At 64.1% G+C, this 23,116-nt stretch overlaps 1 protein-coding gene across 1 annotated transcript; it reads right to left on the reverse strand.

Annotated features, from left to right (window-relative positions):
* Positions 1-13,287: 13,287 nt before the first annotated feature.
* Positions 13,288-22,912, reverse strand: LOC138810449 (keratin-associated protein 10-4-like; the record flags this gene model as incomplete). The annotated part of the gene is made up of 6 exons (XM_069997600.1): positions 13,288-13,340; positions 16,076-16,162; positions 18,819-18,921; positions 19,204-19,493; positions 19,854-19,911; positions 22,683-22,912. Coding segments are annotated over 6 exons (821 nt in total), but the record flags the coding sequence as incomplete, so codon positions are not given.
* Positions 22,913-23,116: the final 204 nt, after the last annotated feature.

The raw sequence follows: 23,116 nt of genomic DNA on the forward strand, positions 1-23,116 counted from the left end.
GCGGGGGACACAGCCGGGGACACTGCAGGACACAGTGGGGGACACAGCCGGGGACACTGCAGGACACAGCGGGGGACACAGCGAGGACACAGCGGGACAGAGCGGGGACACAGCAGGGACACAGCGGGGGACACAGAGGGTGACACAGCGGGACACAGCGGGACACAGTGGCACCCAGCGGGGACACAGCAGGGACACAGCAAGGGACACAACCGGACACAGCGGGACCCAGCGGAGACACAGGGGGATACAGCGGGACACAGCGGGATACAGCGGGGGACACAGCTGGGGACACAAAGGGAAACCACGGGGACACAGCAGGACACTGCGTGACACATAGTGGACACAGCGGGACACAGCGGGATACAGCGGAGACACAGCGGGGACACAGGGGGCGACACAGCGGGGGACACAGCGAGGACACAGAGGGACATAGCGGGACAGAGCTGAGGACAGAGCGCTACACAGCGGGAAACACAGCCAGGACACAGCGGGACATAGCGAGGGACACAGCGAGAAGAAAGCTGGAAACAGCGGAACACAGCGAGGACACAGCGGGACACCGCGGGGACACAGCGGGGGACCCAGCGGGACACAGCGGGGGAAACAGCGAGGACACAGCGGGACACAGCGGGACACAGCTGGGGACACATCGGAACACAGCGGGACACAGCGGGAACACAGCGGGACACAGCGGGGACACAGCGGGACACAGCACAACACAGCGGGGGACGCATCCAGGACACAGAGGGACACAGTGGGACACAGCGGGGGACAAAGCGGGAGAAAGCGGGGGACACAGTCGGGGATACACTGGGGACAGAGCGGGTACAGAGCGGGACACAGAGGGGACCCAGTGGGGGACCTAGCGGGGGACAAAGCAGGAAACCACGGGATACAGCGGAACACAGGGGAACACAGTGGGGAACACTGTAGGGACACAGCGGGACACAGCGGGGCACACAGAGGGACTCATCGGTGAACACAACGGAACACAGCGTGGGACAGAGCGGGGGACACAGCGGGACACAGCGGGGACTCAGCTGGACACAGCGTGGTATACAGCGTGACACAGCGGGGACACAGCGGGGACACAGCGGGACACTGTGTGACACATCGCGGACACAGCGGGACACAGCGGGGGACACAGCGCTACACAGCGGGAAACACAGCGAGGACACAGCGGGACACAGCGGGGTACACAGCTGGGGACACAAAAGGAAACAGCGGAGACACAGCAGGACACTTCGTGACACATGGTGGACACAGCAGGACACAGCGGGAAACAGCAGAGACACAGCGAGGACACAGCGGGGAACACAGCGAGGATACAGCGAGGACACAGCAGGACACAGCGGGGGACACAGCGAGAACACAGCGGGACACAGCAGAACAAAGCGAGGACAAAGCGGATCATCGCGGGGACACAGCGGGGGACACATGGGGACACAGCGGGGGAAACAGCGAGGACACAGCGGCACACAGCGGGGACACAGCGGGACACAGCTGGACACAGCGGGGACACAGCGGGACAGAACGGGACACAGCGTGGGACACAGCGCTACACAATGGGAAACAACGCAAGGACACAGCGGAACACAACGGGACACAGCGGTGTACACAGCTGGGGACACAACAGGACACAGAGTAAGACACAGCGGGACACAGCGGAACACAGCGGGGACAAAGCAGGAGACACAGCGGGGGACAGAGCGGGCACAGCGGGGGACAGAGGGAGGACACAGTGGGACACAGCGGGGACTCAGCGGGGGACATAGCGGGGGACAAAGCAGGACACCACCGGACACAGCGGAACACAGCGGAACACTGCGGGGACACAACGGAACACAGCGGGGGACAGAGCGGGGGACACAGCGGGACACATCGGGGACTCAGCTGGACACAGCGTGGTATACAGCGTGACACAGCGGGGACACAGCAGGGAAACAACGGGACACTGCGTGACACATCGGCGACACAGCGGGACACAGCGGGACACAGCGGGGGACACAGCCCTACACAGGTCATAGCGGTGATACAGAGGGGACACAGCGTGACATAGTGGGGGACACAGTGGGACACAGAGGGACACATCAGGGGACACAGCATGACAGAGCGTGACACAGCTGGACACAGCAGGACACAGGGGGACACAGCGGGGACACAGAAGGGACACAGCGGGACACAGCGGGACACAGCGGGACACAGGGGGGACACAGCAGGACACAGCGGGGGACACAGCGGGACACAGCGGGGGACACAGCGCTACACAGCGGGAAACACTGCGAGGACACAGCGGGACACAGCGGAATACACAGCTGGGGACGCAAAGGGAAACGGGGACACAGCAGTACACTGCGTGACACATCGTGGACACAGCGGGACACAGCGGGATACAACGGAGACACAGCGGGGACACAGCGGGGGACACAGCCGGACACAGAGGGGGACACAGCGGGCCACAGCAGGACACAGTGGTGACACAGCTGGGACACAGCTTGGGACACAGCGGGACACAGCGGGGGACACACCAAGGACACAGAGGGACACAGCGGGACACAGCAATAAGACAGAGGGGACACAGCGGGGCACAGCGAGGACACAGTGGGGATACAGCGAGGACACAGCGGGACACAGCGCGACACAGCGGGGGCCACAGCGGGAGACACCGGGGACACACCAGGGGACAGGAGGACTCAGCGGGACACAGCGGAACACAGCGGGGGACAGCGTGGACACAGCGGAACACAGCGGGACACAGCGGGCACACAGCGGGGGACATCGGGGTAAAAGCGGGGCACAGCGGGGGACACAGCGGGACACAGCGGGGACAGAGCTCGGACACAGCGTGGGACAGAGCAGGGACACAGCGGGACACAGCTGGGGACATAGCGGTGAAACAGCTGGGGACACCAAGGGGAAAAAGCAGGACACAGCGGGGAGAGGGGGGGGATACAGCGGGACACAGCAGGGGACACAGCTGGGACACCGCGTGACTCAGCTGGGGACAGCGCGATGACACATTGGGACACAGCGGGGGACACAGCGGGGATACAGCGGGAAACAGTGGGGGATACAGCGAGGACACAGAGGGACACAGTGGGACACAGCGGGACACAGCGGGACACAGTGGGGGACACAGCGAGGACACAAGGGGGGGACACAGCGAGGACACAGCGGGACACAGCGGGACACAGCGGGACACAGTAGGAGACACAGCGGGGACACAACGGGACACAGCGCCGGACACAGCGGGACACAACGGGAACACAGCAGGACACATGAAGACACAACGGAGACACAGCGTGACACAGCGGGGGCCACAGCGGGACACAACGGGACACAGCGGGGGACACAGCAGGACACAGCAGGGACACAGCGGGACACAACGGGACAGAGCGGGACACAGTGGGGACACAGCGGGGGACACAGCGGGATACAGAGGGACACAGCAGGGGACAGAGCGGAACACAGTGGGGGACACAGCAGGGGACACAGCGGGACACAGCGGGGGACACACCAAGGACACAGTGGAACACAGCGGGACACAGCAGTCACACAGAGGGGACACAGCGGGGCACAGTGGGGACACAGTGGGGATACAGCGAGGACACATCGGGACACAGTGGGACACAGCGGGGGACACAGCGGGGGACAGCGGGGAAAAACCAGGGGACAGGGTGACTCAGCGGGACACAGCAGAACACAGCGGGGGACAGCATGGACACAGCGGGACACAGCGGGGACACAGCGGGGACACAGGGAGACAGAGCGGTGACACAGCGGGACACAGCGGGACACAGCGGGGTCACAGCCGGACACAGCGGGGGATACAGCGGGACACAGCAGGACACAGCGGGACAAAGCGGGGGACACAGAGGGACACGGCGGTACAAGCGGGACACAGCGGGGACACAGCGCTACACAGAGTTGTACACAGCTGGGGACACAACAGGATACAGAGTGGAACACAGCGGGACACAGCGGGACACAGCGGGGCCAAAAAGGGAGACAAAGCGGGGGACAGATCGGGACACACCGGGGGACACAGGGAGGACACAGCGGGACACAGCGGGGACACAGCGGGGACTCAGCGGGGGACATAGCGGGGGACAAAGCAGACACCACGGGACACAGCACAACACAGTGGAACACAGTGGGGACACTGCGGGGACACAGCGGGACACAGCGGGGGACACAGCGGGACACAGCGGGACTCATCGGTGAACACAACGAAGACAGCGGGGGACAGAGCGGGGGACACAGCTGGACACAGTGGGGACACAGCGGGGACACTGCTGGAAACTGCGTGACACAACGTGGACACAGCGGGATACAGGGGAGACACATCGGGGACACTGCGGGGGACACAGCGGGGGACATAGTGAGGTCACAGAGGGACACAGCGGGACACAGCTGGGGACACAGTGCTACACAGCGGGAAACACAGCGAGGACAAAAAGGGACATAGCGAGCGACACAGCGAGAACACAGCGGGACACAGGGGAACACAGCGAGGACACAGCGGGACACCGCGGGGACACAGCGGGGGAAACAGCGAGGACACAGCGGGACACAGCTGGACTCAGCGGGGGACACAGCGGGAAACAGCGGGACACAGCGGGGACACAGCGGGACACAGTGGGGGACACAGCGCGAAACAGCGGGACACAGTGGGGGATACAGCAGGACACAGCTGGACACAGCGGGACACAGTGGGGACACAGGGGGGACATAGCGGGGAGCACAGCGGGACACAGTGGGGGACATAGCGGGGACACAGCTGGGACACAGCGGGGGACACACCAAGGACACAGAGGGACACAGCGGGACACAGCAAGACACAGCGGGGACACAGCTGGACACAGCGGGACACAGCGGGACACAGCAGGAGACACAGCGGGGACACAACGAGACAAAGCGCCAGACAGAGCGGGACACAACGACAACATAGCGGGACACATGAAGACACAGAGGAGACACAGCGGGACACAGCGGGGGCCACAGCGGGACATAACGGGACACAGCAGGGGAAACAGCGGGACACAGCGGGACACAGCAGGGTCACAGTGGGACACAGTGGGACGCAGAGGGACAGAGCGGGACCCAGCGGGGACCCAGCGGGTGACATCGTGGAAAAAGCGGGTCACAGCGGGGGACACAGCGGGACACATCGGGGACACAGCTGGGACACAGCGTGGAACGCAGCAGGGACACAGCGGGACACAGCAAGGACACAGCTGGGACACAGCGTGGGACACAGCGGGACACAGCGGGGGACATACCAAGGACACAGAGGGACACAGCGGGACACAGCAATAAGACAGAGGGGACACAGCGGGGCACAGCGGGGACACAGTGGGGATACAGCGAGGACACAACAGGACACAGCGCGACACAGCGGGGGCCACAGCGGGGGACAGCGGGGACACACCAGAGGACAGGGGGACTCAGCGGGACCCAGCGGGACCCAGCGTGGGACAGCGTGGACACAGCGGAACACAGCGGGACACAGCGGGGACACAGCGGGGGACATCGGGGTAAAAGCGGGGCACAGCGGGGGACACAGCGGGAAACAGCGGGACACAGCTCAGACACAGCGTGGAACAGAGCAGGGACACAGCGGGACACAGCTCGGGACACAGCGGTGACACAGCTGGGGACAGCGTGGGGACACAGCGGGACACACCGGGGAGAGAGCGGGGGATACAGCGGGACACAGCAGGGGACACAGCGGGGACACAGCGTGACTCAGATGGAGACAGCGCGATGACACATTGGGAAACAGCGGGCTACACAGCGGGGATACAGCGGGACACAGTGGGGGATACAGCGAGGACACAGAGGGACACAGTGGGACATAGCGGGACACAGCGGGACACAGTGGGGGACACAGCGAGGACACAGCGGGACACAGCGGGACACAGCGGGGACACAGCTGGACACAGCGGGACACAGTGGGACACAGCGGGACACAGCAGGAGACACAGCGGGGACACAACGGGAACACAGCAGGACACATGAAGACACAGCAGAGACACAGCGTGACACAGCGGAGGCCACAGCGGGACACAATGGGACACATCGGGGGACACAGCGGGACACACCGGAGGACACAGCGGGACACAGCAGGGACACAGCTGGACACAACGGGACAGAGCGGGACACAGCGGTGACACAGCGGGGGACACAGCGGGATACAGAGGGACACAGCAGAGGACACAGAGGAACACAGCGGGACACAGCAATAAGACAGAGGGGACACAGCGCGACACAGCGGGGGTCACAGCGGGGAACAGCGGGGACACACCAGGGGACAGGGGGACTCAGCGGGACACAGCAGAACACAGCGGGGGCCAGCGTGGACACAGCGGAACACAGCGGGACTCAGCGGGGACACAAAGGGGGACATCGGGGTAAAAGGGGGCACAGCAGGGGACACAGCGGGACACAGCGGGACACAGCTCGGACACAGCGTGGGACAGAGCAGGGACACAGCGGGACACAGCTGGGGACACAGCGGGGACACAGCTGGGGACAGCGTGGGGACACAGCGGGACACAGCGGGGAGAGAGCGGGGGATACAGGGGGACACAGGAGGGGACACAGCGGGATACAGCAGGAGACACAGCGGGGACACAACGGGACACAGCGCCGGACACAGCGGGACACAACGGGAACACAGCAGAACATATGAAGACACAGCAGAGACACAGCGTGAAACAGAGGGGGCCACAGCGGGACACAACGGGACACAGCGGGACACACCGGAGGACACAGCGGGACACAGCAGGGACACAGCGGGACACAACGGGACAGAGCGGGACACAGTGAGGACACAGCGGGGGACACAGCGGGATACAGCGAGTGACACAGCAGGACACAGCGGGGACACAGCCGAGACACAGCAGGGAACACAGCGGGGGACACAGCTGTATACAGTAGGAGACAGCGGGGACACAGCTGGGACAAAGCGGGACACAGCAGGATACAGCGGAGACACAGCCTGGGACAGCGGGGACACAGCGGGAGACAGAGGAGACAGAGCGGGGGACACAGCGGGGGACACAACGGGCCACAGAGGGGGACACAGCAGGACACAGCGAGACACAGCAGGGACACATCGGGACATAGCGGAGGACCCAGCGGGGGACACAGCAGGATACCGTGGAACACAGAGCAGGAGACACAGCGGGGGACACAGCAGGGACACAGAAGGACAGAGCGGGGACACAGTGGGACACAGCGGGGACACAGCGGGACACAGAAGGACACAGTGGGGACACAGCGGGACATAGCGTGTACACCGCGGGACACAGTGGGACTCAGCTGGACACAGCGGGGACACAGCGTGGACACAGCGGGACACAGTGGGACACAGCGGGGGACACAGCGGAACACAGCGGGGACACAGCGGGGACACAGCAGCACACAGCGGGGACACAGCGGAACACAGCGGGACACAGCGGGCACACAGCGGAGACACAGCGGGATACAACGTGGGACTCAGTTGGGACACAGCGGGGGACACAGTGAGGACACAGCTGAACATAGCGGGACACAGCGGGACACAGAAGGGGACACAGCTGGGGACACAGCGGGACACAGTGGGGGATACAGCGAGGACAAAGACGGACACAGTGGGACACAGCGGGACACAGCGAGGACACAGCGGGAAACAGCGAGACAGAGCGGGGACACAGTTGGGATACAGCGAGGACACAGCGGGACACAGCGAGACACAGCAGGGGCCACAGTGGGGGACAGCGGAAACACACCATGGGACAGGGGGACTCAGCGGGACACAGCGGAACACAGCGGGACACAGCGGGGACACAGCGGGTGACATCGTGGAAAAGGCGGGGCACAGCGGGGGACACAGTGGGAAACAGCGGGGACACAGCTGGGACACAGCGTGGGACACAGCAGGGACACAGCGGGACACAGCTGGGGACACAGTGGGGACACAGGTGGGTACAGCACGGGGACACAGCGGGACACAGCGGGGAGAGAGCGGGGGACACAGCGGGATACAGCGGGGGACACAGCGGGGGCACAGCGTTACTCAGCTGGGGACAGCACGATGACACATTGGGACACAGCGGGGGACACAGCGGGGATTCAGCAGGACACAGTGGGGGTTACAGCGAGGACACAGAGGGACACAGTGGGACACAGCGGGACACAGCGGGACACATTGGGGTCCACAGGGAGGACACAGCGGGACACAGCAGGGGACACAGTGAGGACACAGCAGGACACAACGGGACACAGCGGGGACACAGCAGGACACAGCGGGGGACACAGCATGACACAGCTGGGACACAGCGGGTACACAGCGGGACACTGCGTGACACAGCGGAGGACACTGCGGGGAAACAGCGGGACACAGTGGGACCCAGCGGGGGACAGCGGGACACAGCGGAGGACACAGCGGGGAAACAGCGGGACACAGTGGGACACAGCGGGGGACACTGCGGGAAAGAGCGGGGAACACTTCGGGGGACACAGGGAGGACACAGCGGGACACAGCGGGGACACAGCGGGGACTCAGCGGGGGACATAGCGGGGGCAAAGCAGGACACCACGGGACACAGCGGAACACAGCGGAACACAGTGGGGGACACAGAGAGGTACACAGCGGGACACAGCGGGACACAGCGAGGACACAGAGGAACACAGTGGGACACATCGGTGACACAGCGAGCGACACAGCAGGGGACACAGCGGCACACAGCGGGGACACAGCGGGGACTCAGCCCGGGACATAGCGGGGGACAAAGCAGGACACCACGGGACACAGCAGAACACAGGGAAACAGAGTGGGGACACTGCGGGGACACAGCGGGACACAGCGGGGGACACAGCGGGACTCATTGGTGAAGACAACGGAACACAGCGGGGGACAGAGCGGGGGACACAGCGGGACACAGCGGGGACTCAGCTGAACACAGCGTGGTATACAGCGTGACACAGCAGGGACACAGCGGGGAAACAGCGGGACACTGCGTGACACATGGGGGACACAGCGGGACACAGCGGGACACAGCGGGAGACACAGCGCTACACAGCGGGAAACACAGCGAGGACACAGCGGGACACAGCGGGGTACACAGCTGAGGACACAAAGAGAAACAGCGGAGACACAGCAGGATACTGCGTGATACATCGTGGACACAGCGGGACACAGCAGGACACAGAAGAGACACAGCGGGACACAGCGGGGACACAACAGAACACAGCGGGGACACAGCGAGACCCAGCGGGACACAGCGGGGACACAGCGGGACACAGCGAAAGACACAGCGGGGACACAGCGGGGAGCACAGCGGGACACAGCTGGGACAGAGCGGGACACAGCGGGGTCACAGCGGGACACAGCCGGGGGCACAGCGGGACACAGCAGGACACAGCGGAACAAAGCGGGGGACAGAGTGGGACACAGCGGGACGCAGCGCGGACACAGCAGGAAAAAGCAGTGAACACAGCTGGGGACACAACGGGACACAGAGTAGGACACAGCAGGACACAGCGGGACACAGCGGGGACAAAGCGTGAGACACAGTGGGGTACAGACTGGGACACAGCGGGGCACACAGGGAGGACACAGCGGGAAACAGAGGGGACATAGAAGGGACTCAGCGAGGGACATAGCAGGGAACAAAGCAGGACACCACGGGCCCCAGCAGAACACAGCGGAACACAGTGGGGACACTGCGGGGACACAGCGGGACTCATCGGTGAACACAACGGAACACAGCGGGGGACATAGCGGGGGACACAGCGGGACACAGCGGGGACTCAGCTGGACACAGCGTGGTATACAGCGTGACACCACGGGGACACAGCGGGACACTGCGTGACACATCGGGGACACAGCGGGACACAGCGGGACACAGCGGGACACAGCGGAACACAGCGCTACACAGCGGGAAACACAAGGAGGACACAACGGGACATAGCGAGCGACACAGCTAGAACACAGCGGGACACAGTGGAACAGAGAGAGGACACAGCGGGACACCACGGGGACACAGCGGGGGACACAGCGGGACACAGCGGGGGAAACAGCGAGGACACTGCGGGACACAGCGGGACTCAGCGGGGGACACAGGGAGGACACAGCGGGACACAGCGGGGACACAGCGAGGACACAGCGGGACACAGCGGGACACAGCGGGACACAGCGGGGACAAAGCAGGACACAGCGGGGACACAGCGGGACACAGTGGGGGACACAGCGGGACACAGCGGGACACAGTGCGGGACACAGCAGGACACAGCGGGTCACAGAGGGACACAGCGGGGACGCAGCGGGGACACAGGGGGACACAGCGGGACACAGCGGGATACAACGGGGGAAAAAGGGAGGACACAGCGGGACACAGCGGGACAAAGCGGGGGACACAGCGGGACACAGCGGGACATAGTGGAGACAGCAGGACAAAGCGGTGAACACAGCTGTGGACACAATGAGACACAGTGTTGGACACAGCGGGACACAGCTGGGACAAAGCGGGAGACACAGCGGGGGACAGAGCGGGACACAGCGCGGGACACAGGGAGGACACAGCGGGGTACAGCGTGGACACAGCGGGGACTCAGCGGGGGACATAGCGGGGGACAAAGCAGGACACCACGGGACACAGCGGAACACAGCGGAACACAGTGGGGACACTGCGGGAACACAGCGGGACACAGCGGGGGACACTGCGGGACTCATTGGTGAACACAACAGAACACAGCGGGGGACAGAGCGGGGGACACAGCGGGACACAGCGGGGACTCAGCTGGACACAGCGTGGTATACAGCGTGACACAGCGGGGACACAGCGGGGAAACAGCGGGACACTGCGTGACACATCGGGCACACAGGTGGACACAGCGGGGGACACAGTGCTACACAGCGGGAAACACAGCGAGGACACAGCGGGACACAGCGGGGTACAGAGCTGGGGACACAAAGGGAAACAGCGGAGATACAGCAGGACACTGTGTGACACATCGTGGACACAGCAGGACACAGCGGGACACAGCGGAGACACAGCGAGGACACAGAGGTGGACACAGCGAGGACAAAGCGGGACACAGCGGGGGACACAGTGCTACACAGCGGGAAACACAGCGAGGACACAGCGGGACCCAGCAGGGGACACAGCGAGAACACAGCGGGACACAGCGGAACACAGCGAGGACACAGCGGGACACCGTGGGGACACAGCGGGGGACACAGGGGGACACAGCAGGGGACACAGCCGTGGACACATCAGGACACACCAGGACATAGTGGGGACAGAGCGGGGACACAGCAGTGACTCAGCTGGACACAGCGTGGTATACAGCGTGACACAGCGGGAACACAGAGATACACTGCGTGACACATCGGGGACACAACGGCACACAGCGGGACACAGCGGGACACAGTGGGGGACACAGCGCTACACAGCAGGAAACACAGCGAGGACACAGTGGGACACAGCGGGGTACACAGCTGGGGACACAAAGGGAAACAGCGGAGACACAGCAGGACACTGCGTGACACATCGTGGACACAGCGAAGACACAGCGGGACACAGCGGGGTACACATCTGGGGACACAAAGGGAAACAGCACAGACACAGCAGGACACTGCGTGACACAACATGGACACAGGGAAGACACAACGGGGGACACAGCGGGGGACATAGCGAGAACACAGCGGGACACAGCGGGACACAGGGGGGGACAAAGCGCTACACAGCGGGGAACACAGCGAGGACACAGCGGGACACAGCGGGGGACACAGCGAGAACACAGCGGGACACAGCGGAACACAGCGTGCACACAGTGCGACACCGAGGGGACACAATGGGGGACACAGCGGACACAGCAGGGGAACCAGCGAGGACACAGGGGGATACAGCGGGATACAGTGCGGGACACAGTGGGACACAGTGGGACACAGCGGGACACAGCGGGGCACAGCGGGGACACAGCGGAACACAGCGGGACACAGCGGGACACAGCGGGGGACACAGCAGAGGACACAGCGTGGGACACAGCGAGAACACAGCGGGACCCAGAGAGACACAGCTTCGATACAGCGGGGACACAGCGGGACAAAGCAGTGTACACAGCTGGGGACACAAGGGGACATAGCGGGGAACACAGCGGGACACAGCGGGACACAGCAAGGACAAAGCGGGGACTCAGCGGTGGATACAGCATGGGACAAATCGGGACACCACGGGACACAGTGGGACACAGCGGGGACACTACGGGGACACAGCGGGACACAGCTGGGGACACAACGGGTACACAGCGGGACACTGCGTGACACAGCGGAGGACACAGCGGGGAAACAGCGGGACACGGTGGGACACAGCGGGGGACAGCGGGACACAGCGCAGGACACAGCGGGGAAACAGCGGGACAAAGTAGGACACAGCGGGGGACACTGCGGGACAGAGGAGGAAACACAGCGGGGGACACAGGGAGGACACGGGGGACACAGCGGGGACACAGTGGGGACTCAGCGGGGGACATAGTGGGGGACAAAGCAGGACACCACGCGACACAACGGAACACAGCGGAACACAGAGGGGGACACAGCGAGGTACACAGCAGGACACAGCGGGACACAGCGAGCACACAGCGGAACACAGGGGGACACAGCGGTGACACAGCGAGGGACACAGCGCGGGACACAGCGGGACACAGCGGGAATACAGTGGGGACTGAGCGGGGGACATAGCGGGGGACAAAGCAGGACACCACGGGACACAAGGGAACACAGCGGAACACAGATGTGGACACAGCGAGTTACATAGCGGGACACAGCGGGACACAGCGAGGACACAGCGGAACACAGGGGGACACAGCGGTGACACAGCGGGACACAGCTGGGTCACAGCCGGACACAGCGGGGGACACAGCAGGACACAGCGGGACAAAGCGGGGGACACAGCGGGACACAGCGGGACAAGCGGGACACAGTGGGGGACAAAGCGGGGACATAGCGGGGACACAGCGGGACATAGCGGGGACACAGCGGGACACAGCAGGACACAGCAGGACACAGCGGGGACACAACGGGAAACAGTGAGGGACAGCGGGGACACAGCAGGACACAGCGGGGACACAGCGGGACACAGTAGGGGACACAGCGGGACACAGCGGGACACAGCTGGGACAAAGAGGGAATCACAGCGGGGGATAGAGCGGGACACAGAGGGAGACACAGGGAGGACACAGCGGGACACAGCGGAGGACACAGGGGGAAACAGCGAGACACAGTGGGACACAGCACTACACAGCAGGAAACACAGCGAGGACACAGCGGGACACAGCGGGGTACACAGCTGGTGACACAAAGGGAAATAGCGGAGACACAGCAGGACACTGTGTGAAACATCGTGGACACAGCAGGACACAGCGGGACACAGCGGAGACACAGCGGGGACACAGCGGGTGACACAGCGAGGACACAGCGGGACACAGTGGGACACAGCGGGGGACACAGCGCGACACAGCAGGGAACACAGCGAGGACACAGCGGGACCCAGCGGGGGACACAGTGAGAACACAGCGGGACACAGCGGAACACAGCGAGGACACAGCAGGACACCGTGGGGACACAGCGGGGGACACAGCGGGACACAGCGGGACATAGCGGGGACACAGCAGGGACACAGCCGGGAACACAGCGGGTGACACAAAGGGACACAGATGAACACAGCGGGACACAGAGCGGACACAGCAGGGACACAGCGGGAGACACAGCAGGACACAATGGGACACAGCAGGGGACACAGCGGGACAGTGCAGGGTACACAGCTGGGGACACAAAGGGAAACAGCGGGGACACAGCAGGACACTGTGTGACACATCGTGGACACAGCGGGACACAGCGGGACACAGAGGGGGACACAGTGAGGACACAGTGGGACACAGCGGGGGACACAGCCAGGGACACTGCAGGACACAGCGGGGGACACAGCGAGGACACAACGGAACACAGCGGGGAAACAACAGGGAAACAGCGGGGGACACAGCGGGTGACACAGCTGGATACAGGGGGACACAGTGGGACACAGCGGTCACAGCAGGGACACAGAATGGGACTCAGCCGGACACAGCGGGACACAGCGGGGGACACAGCGAAACACAGCTGGGACACAGAGGGACACAGTGGGGGCAAAGCGGGGACACAGCGGGACACAGCGGGGGACACAGCGGGTGACACAGCGAGGACACAGCGGGACACAGCGGAGGACACAGGGGGAAACAGCGAGACACAGTGGGACACAGCGGGGGACCCTGCAGCCAGAGCGGGGGACACAGCGGGGGACACAGGGAGGACACAGCGGGACACAGCGGGGAATCAGCGGGGGACATAGCGGGGGACAAAGAAGGACACCACGGGACAGAGCAGAACACAGGGGAACACAGGGGGAAACAGCGGTGACACAGCGAGGGACACAGCAGAGGACACAGCGGGACAAAGCGGGACACAGCAGGGTCACAGCCAGCCACAGCGGGGGACACAGCGGGACACAGCAGGACACAGCGGGACAAGCGGGACACAGCAGGGACACAGCGCTAAATAGCGGTGTGCACAGCTGGGGACACAACGGGACACAGAGTGGGACACAGCAGGACACAGCGGGACACAGTGGGACACAGCGGGGACAAAGCGTGAGACACAGCGGGGGACAGATCGGGACACAGCGGGGGACACAGCGGGACACAGCGGGGGACACAGCGGGACACAGTGGGACTCATCGGTGAACACACCGGAACACAGTGGGGGACAGAGCGGGGGACACAGCGAAACACAGCGGGGACAAAGCGGGGACACAGCGGGACACTGAGTGAAACATCGTGGACACAGTGGGACACAGCGGGACACAGCGGAGACACAGCGGAACACTGCGTGACACATCGGGGACAGAGTGGGACACAGCGGGACAGAGCGGGACACAGCGGGGGACACAGCGCTACACAGCGGGAAACACAGCGAGGACACAGTGGGACACAGTGGGGTACACAGCTGGGGAAACAAAGGGAAACAGCGGGGAAACAGTAGGACACTGCGTGACACATCGTGGACACAGCGGGATACAGCGGAGACACAGCGGGGACACAGCGGGGGACACAGCTAGGACACAGAGGGACACAGCGGGACACAGCTGGGGACACAGCGCTACACAGCGGGGAACACAGCAAGGACACAGCGGGACATAGCGGGGGACACAGCGAGAACATAGCGGGACACAGCGGAACACAGCGAGGACACAGCGGGACACCGCGGGGACCCAGCGGGGGACACAGCAGGACACAGGGGGGAAACAGCGAGGATACAGCGGGACACAGCGGGACACATCGGGGGACACATCGGGACACAGCAGGGACACAGCGGGACACAGCGGGGACACAGCGGGACACAGCGGGACACAGCAGGGTCACAGCAGGACACAGCGGGAACACAGCGGGACACAATGGGGGACACAGCGGGACACAGCGGGACACAGCGGGGGACACAGCAGGACACAGCAGCTAGCACAGCGGGACACAGTGGGGGATATAGCGGGGACACAGCTGGGACACAGCGGGACACAGATCGGTCACAGCGGGACACAGCGGGGGACACAGCGAGGACAAAGCAGGACACAGCGGGACACAGCGGGGACACAGTGTGGACACAGCGAGACACAGCGGGACACAGCGGGACACAGAGGGGACACAGCGTGACACAGTGGGGGACACAGCAGGACACAGCGGGACACAGCAGGGGACAAAGCACGACACAGCGCGACACAGCTGGACACAGCGGGGACACAGCTGCGACACAGCGGGACAGAGCGGGACACAGCGGGGACACAGCGGGGACACAGTGGGACACAGCGGGACACAGGGGGGACACAGCAGGGACACAGCGGGAGACAGCGGGGACACAGCGGAGATACAGCAGGACACAGAGGGGGCCACAGCGGGACACAAGGGGACATAGCGGGGGACACAGTGGGGACATAGAGGAGGACCCAGCGAGGACACAACGGGACACAGTGGCACACAGCGGGACTCAGTGGGGTACATAGCAGGGAACAGCAGGTACACACCGGGTACAGCGGGGACACAGCTGAATATAGCAGGACACAGCGGGACACAGCAGGGGACACAGCTGGGGACACAGCGGGACACAGTGGGGGATACAGCGAGGACACAGACGGACACAGTGGGACACAGCGGGACACAGCGGGACACAGTGGGGGACACAGCGAGGACACAGCGGGACACAGCGGGAGACACAGCGTTAAACAGAGGGGAAACAGCAGCTTCCCCATGGGACACAGCGGTAACACAGCTGGCGACATTGGGGAAACGGGGACACAGCGTGGGACACAGGTGGACATAGCGGGGGACAGCGGGGACACAGCAGGACACAGCGGGGGACACAGTGGGGATACAGCTGGGACACAGCGGGGAACACAGCGGGACACAGCGGGGGACACACCAAGGACACAGCGGGACACAGCAGGACACAGCAGTGACACAGAGGGGACACAGCGGGGACACATTTGGGATACAGCGAGGACACAGTGGGACACTGCGGGACACAGAGGGGGCCACAGTGGGGTCAGTGGAGAAACACCATGGGACAGGGGGACACAGCGGGACACAGCGGAACACAGCGGGACACAGCTGGGACACAGCGGGTGACATCGTGGAAAAAGCGGGGCACAGCGGGGGACACAGCGGGACACAGCGGGGACACAGCTGGGACACAGCGTAGGACACAGCAGGGACACAGCGGGACACAGCTGGGGACACAGCGGGGACACAGGTGGGGACAGCGCGGGGACACAGCGGGACAGAGCGGGGAGAGAGCGGGGGACACAGCGGGATACAGCGGGGGACACAGCGGGGAAACAGCATTACTCAGCTGGGGACAGGGCGATGACACATTGGGACACAGCGGGGGACACAGCGGGGATACAGCGGGACACAGTGGGGGATACAGCGAGGACACAGAGGGACACAGTGTGACACAGCGGGACACAGCGGGGCACATTGGGGTACACAGCGAGGACACAGCGGGACACAGCGGGGGACACAGTAAGGACACAGCAGGACACAGCGGGACACAGCGGGGACACAGCAGGACACAGCGGGGGACACAGCGTGACACAGCGGGTACACAGCGGGACACTGCGTGACACAGCGGAGGACACTGCGGGGAAACAGCGGGACACAGTGGGACCCAGCGGGGGACAGCGGGACACAGCGGAGGACACTGCGGGACAGAGCGGGAACACTTCGGGGGACACAGGGAGGACACAGCGGGACACAGCGGGGACACAGCGGGGACTCAGCGGGGGACATAGCGGGGGACAAAGCAGGACACCACGGGACACAGCGGAACACAGCGGAACACAGTGGGAGACACAGCGAGGTACACAACGGGACACAGCGGGACACAGCGAGGACACAGCGGAACACAGGGGGAAACAGCGGTGACACAGCCAGCAACACAGCGGGGGAAACAGCGGCACACAGCGGGGACAAAGCGGGGACTCAGCGGGGGACATAGCGGGGGACAAAGCAGGACACCACGGGACACAGCAGAACACAGCGGAACACAGTGGGGACACTGCGGGGACACAGCGGGACAGAGCGGGGGACACAGCGGGACACAGCAAGACTCATCGGTGAACACAACGGAACACAGCGGGGGACAGAGCGGGGGACACAGCGGGGACACAGCGGGGACACTGCATGACACATCGTAGACACAGTGGGACTCAGCGGGACATAGTGAGGACACAGCGGGACACCGCTTGGATACAGCAGGGGAAACAGCGAGGACACAGCGGGACATGGGGGGAACACAGCAGGGACTCAGCGGGGGACACAGCGGGACACAGCAGGACAGAGCGGGGGACACAGCGGGACACAGCAGGGTCACAGCGGGACACAGTGGGACGCAGCGGGACAGAGCGGGACACAGCGGGGACACAGCGGGTGACATCATGGAAAAAACGGGGCACAGAGGGGGACAAAGCGGGACACATCGGGGACACAGCTGGGACACAGCGTGGGACACAGCAGGGACACAACGGGACACAGCGGGGATACAGCTGGGACACAGCGTGGGACACAGCGGGACACAGCGGGGGACACACCAAGGACACAGAAGGACACAGCGGGACACAGCAATAAGACAGAGGGGACACAGCGGGGCACAGCGGGGACACAGTGGGGATACAGCGAGGACACAGCGGGACACAGCGCGACACAGCGGGGGCCACAGCGGGGGACAGCAGGGACACACCAGGGGACAGGGGGACTCAGCGGGACACAGCGGAACACAGCGGGGGACAGCGTGGACACAGCGCAACACAGCGGGACACAGCGGGGACACAGTTGGGGACATCGGGGTAAAAGGGGGCACAGGAGGGGACACAGCGGGACACAGCGTGGGACAGAGCAGGGACACAGCGGGACACACTGGGGACACAGCGGTGACACAGCTGGGGACAGCGTGGGGACACAGCGGGGAGAGAGCGGGGGATACAGCGGGGGACACAGCGGGGATACAGCGGGCGACACAGCGGGACACAACGGGGACACAGCCGAGACACAGCAGGGGACACAGCGGGGGACACAGCTGGACACAGTAGGACACAGCGGGGACACAGCGGGGACAAAGCGGGACACAGCAGGATACAGCGGAGACACAGCTGGGGACACAGCGGGAGACAGCGGAGACACAACGGGGGACACAGCGGGACACAGAGGGGGACACAGCGGGACACAGCGAGACACAGCGGGGACACATCGGGACATAGCGGAGGACACAGCGGGGGACACAGCAGGATACAGTGGAGCACAGAGCGGGAGACACAGCGGGGGAAACAGCATGAACACAGAAGGACACAGCTGGGACACAGCGGGACACAGCGGGGACACAGCGGGACACAGAAGGACACAGCGGGGACACAGCGGGCATTGCGGTTACACAGCAGGACACAGCAGGACTCAGCTGGACACAGCGGGGACACAGCGTGGACACAGCGGGACACAGTGGGACACAGCGGGGGACACAGCGGAACACAGCGGGGACCCAGAGGGGACACAGCAGCACACAGCAGAGACACAGCAGGACACAACGTGGGACTCAGTTGGGACACAGAAGAGGACACAGTGAGGACACAGCAGTACACAGCGGGACACAGCGGGACACATCGGGACATAGCGGGGTACACAGCCGGGGACAGTGGTGACAAAACGGGGAACAGCGGGGACACAGCGGGACACAGCAGGGGACAGCGGGGACACAGTGGGACATATCATGGGACACAGCGTGGGACACAGCGGGAGACACAGCGTTAAACAGCGGGGAAACAGCAGCTTCCCCATGGGACACAGCGGTAACACAGCTGGCGACATTGGGGAAACGGGGACATAGCGGGGGACAGCGGGGACACAGCGGGACACAGCGGGGGACACAGCTAGGACACAGAGGGACACAGCAGGACACAGCTGGGGACACAGCGCTACACAGCGGGGAACACAGCGAGGACACAGCGGGAAATAGCGGAGGACACAGCGGGGGACACAGCGGGACAAAGGGGGGAAACAGCGAGGACACAGCGGGACACAGCGGGACACATCGGGGGACACAGCGGGACACAGCAGCGACACAGCGGGACACAGCGGGGACACAGCGGGCCACAGCGGGCCACAGCGGGATCACAGCAGGACACAGCGGGGACACAGCGGGACACAATGGGGGACACAGCGGGACACAGCGGGACACAGCGGGGGACACAGTGGGACCCAGTGGGGTCACAGCTAGGACAAAGCGGTACCCAGCGGGACACAGCGTCGATACAGCGGGGACACAAAGGGACACAGCGGGGTACACAGCTGGGGACACAAAGGGACACAGAGAGGGACACAGCGGGACACAGCGGGACACAACGGGACACAGCAGTGACAAAGTGGGAATCACAGCGGGGTATAGAGCGGGACACAGCGAGGGACACAGGTAGGACACAGTGGGACACAGCGGGGACACAGCTGGACACAGCGGGATACAGAAGGAGACACAGCGGGGACACAACGGGACACAGGGCGGGACACAGCGGGACACAGCAGGGACACAGCGGGACAGAGCGGGGACACAGCGGAGACACAGCGGGACACAACAGGGGCCACAGCGGGACACAAGGGGACACAGCGGGGGACACAGTGGGGACATAGAAGGGGACCCAGCGAGGACACAACGGGACACAGCGGGACACAGCGGGACACAGTGGGGTATAGAGCGGGACACAGCGGGGGACACAGGGAGGACACAGCGGGACACAGCTGGACAAAGCAGGATACAGAAGGAGACACAGATGGACACAACGGGACACAGGGCGGGACACAGCGGGACACAGCAGGGACACAGCAGAGACACAGCAGAACACAGCAGGGGCCACAGCAGGAAACAAGGGGACACAGCGGGGTACACAGCTGGGGACACAAAGGGAAACAGCGGAGACACAGCAGGACACTGCGTGATACATCGTGGACACAGCGGGACACAGCGAGACACAGCAGAGACACAGCGGGACACAGCGGGGACACAGCGGGACACAGCGAAAGACAGCGGGGACACAGCGGGGAGCAGAGCGGGACACAGCGTGGGACATAGTGGGGACACAGCTTGGACACAGCGCGACACAGCGGGGTCACAGCAGGACACAGCGGGGGGCAAAGTGGAACACAGCAGGACATAGCGGGACAAAGCGGGGGACAGAGCGGGACACAGCGGGACACAGCACGGACACAGCGGAAAACAGCAGTGTACACAGCTGGGGACACAGAGTAGGACACAGCGGGACACAGCGGGACACAGCGGGAACAAAGCGGGAGACACAGTGGGGGACAGACCGGGACACAGCGGGGGACACAGGGAGGACACAGCGGGACACAGAGGGGACACAGCGGGCACTCAGCGTGGGAAATAGCGGGGGACAAAGCAGGACACCACGAGACACAGCGGAACACAGCGGAACACAGTGGGGACACTGGGGGGACACAGCGGGACTCATCAGTGAACACAACGGAACACAGCGGGGGACATAGTGGAGGACACAGCGGGACACAGCGGGGACTCAGCTGGACACAGCGTGGTATACAGCGTGACACAGCGGGGACACAGCGGGACAATGCGTGACACATCGGGGACACAGCGGGACACAGCGGGACACAGCGGGACACAGTGGGGGACACAGCGCTACACAGCGGGAAACACAGCGAGGACACAGTGGGACACAGCGGGGTACACAGCTGGGGACACAAAGGGAAACAGCGGAGACACAGGAGGACACTGCGAGACACATCTTGGACACAGCGAGGAAACAGCGGGACACAGCGGGGTACACAGCTGGGGACACAAAGGAAACAGCGCAGACACAGCAGAACAACGCGTGACACATCGTGGACACAGGGCGACACAGCGGGATACCGCAAAGACACATTGGGGACACAGCAGGGGACACAGCGAGGACACAGCGGGACACAGCGGGGGACACAGCGCTACACAGCGGGGAACACAGCGAGGACACAGCGGGACACAGCGGGGGACACAGCGAGAACACAGCGGGACACAGCGGAACACAGCGCTACACAGCGGGAAACACAGCGAGGACACAAGGGGACATAGCGAGCGACACAGCGAGAACACAGCGGGACACAGCGGAAGACAGCAAGGACACAACGGGACACCGCCGGGGCACAGCGGAAGACATAGCGGGACACAGCGGGGAAAACCGCGAGGACACAGCGGGACACAGCGGGACTCAGCGGGGGACACAGCGGGAAAAAGCGGGACACAGCGGGGACACAGCCGGACACAGCGGGGACAGAGCGGGACAGAGCGGTACACAGCGGGGACACACCAGGACACAGCGGGGACACAACGGGACACAGTGGGGGATACAGCGGGACACAGCGGGACACAGTGGGGGACACAGCGAGGTACACAGCGGGACACAGCGGGACACAGCGAGGACACAGCGGAACACAGCGGGACACAGCGGTGACACAGCCAGCGACACAGCGGGGGAAACAGCGGCACACAGCGGGGACAAAGCAGGACACCACGGGACACAGCAGAACACAGTGGAACACAGTGGGGACACTGCGGGGACACAGCGGGACACAGCGGGGGACACAGCGGGACACAGCGGGACTCATCGGTGAACACAACGGAACACAGCGGGGGACAGAGCAGGGGACACAGCGGGGACACAGCGGGGACACTGCGTGACACATCGTAGACACAGCGGGACACAGCGGGACACAGTGGGGACACAGCTGGACACAGCGGGATACAGAAGGAGACACAGCGGGGACACAACGGGACACAGGGCGGGACACAGCGGGACACAGCAGGGACACAGCGGGACACAGCGGGGACACAGCGGAGACACAGCAGTACACAGCAGGAGCCACAGCGGGACACAAGGGGACACAGCGGGGGACACAGTGGGGACATAGAAGGGGACCCGGCGAGGACACAGCGGGACACAGCGGGGACACAGCGGGGACACAGCGGGACACAGCAAAAGACACAAAGGGAAACAAGGGAGACACAGCAGGACACTGCGAGACACATCGTGGACACAGCGAGGAAACAGCGGTACACAGCGGGGTACACAGCTGGGGACACAAAGGAAACAGCGCAGACACAGCAGAACACTGCGTGACACATCGTGGACAAAGGGGGACACAGCGGGATACTGCAAAGACACAGCGGGGACACAGCAGGGGACACAGTAGGGGACACAGCGGGACACAGCGGGACAAAGCGTGACACAGCGTGGGACACAGCGCTCCACAACGGGAAACACCGCGAGGACACAGTGGAACACAGCTGGGGACACAACGGGACACAGAGTAGGACACAGCGGGAAACAGCGGAACACAGCAGGACACAGCGGGGACAAAGCGGGAGACATAGCGGAGGACAGAGCGGGACACAGCGGGGACACAGCGGGGACACAGCAGCACACAGCGGGGACACAGCGGAACACAGCGGGACACAGCGGGCACACAAGGGAGACACAGCGGGACACAA

Source organism: Dipodomys merriami, unplaced genomic scaffold, assembly GCF_024711535.1.
Source record: "Dipodomys merriami isolate MVZ:Mamm:240054 unplaced genomic scaffold, mDipMer1.0.p SCAF_1033, whole genome shotgun sequence".
In the NCBI taxonomy this organism is placed as follows: Eukaryota; Metazoa; Chordata; class Mammalia; order Rodentia; family Heteromyidae; genus Dipodomys; species Dipodomys merriami.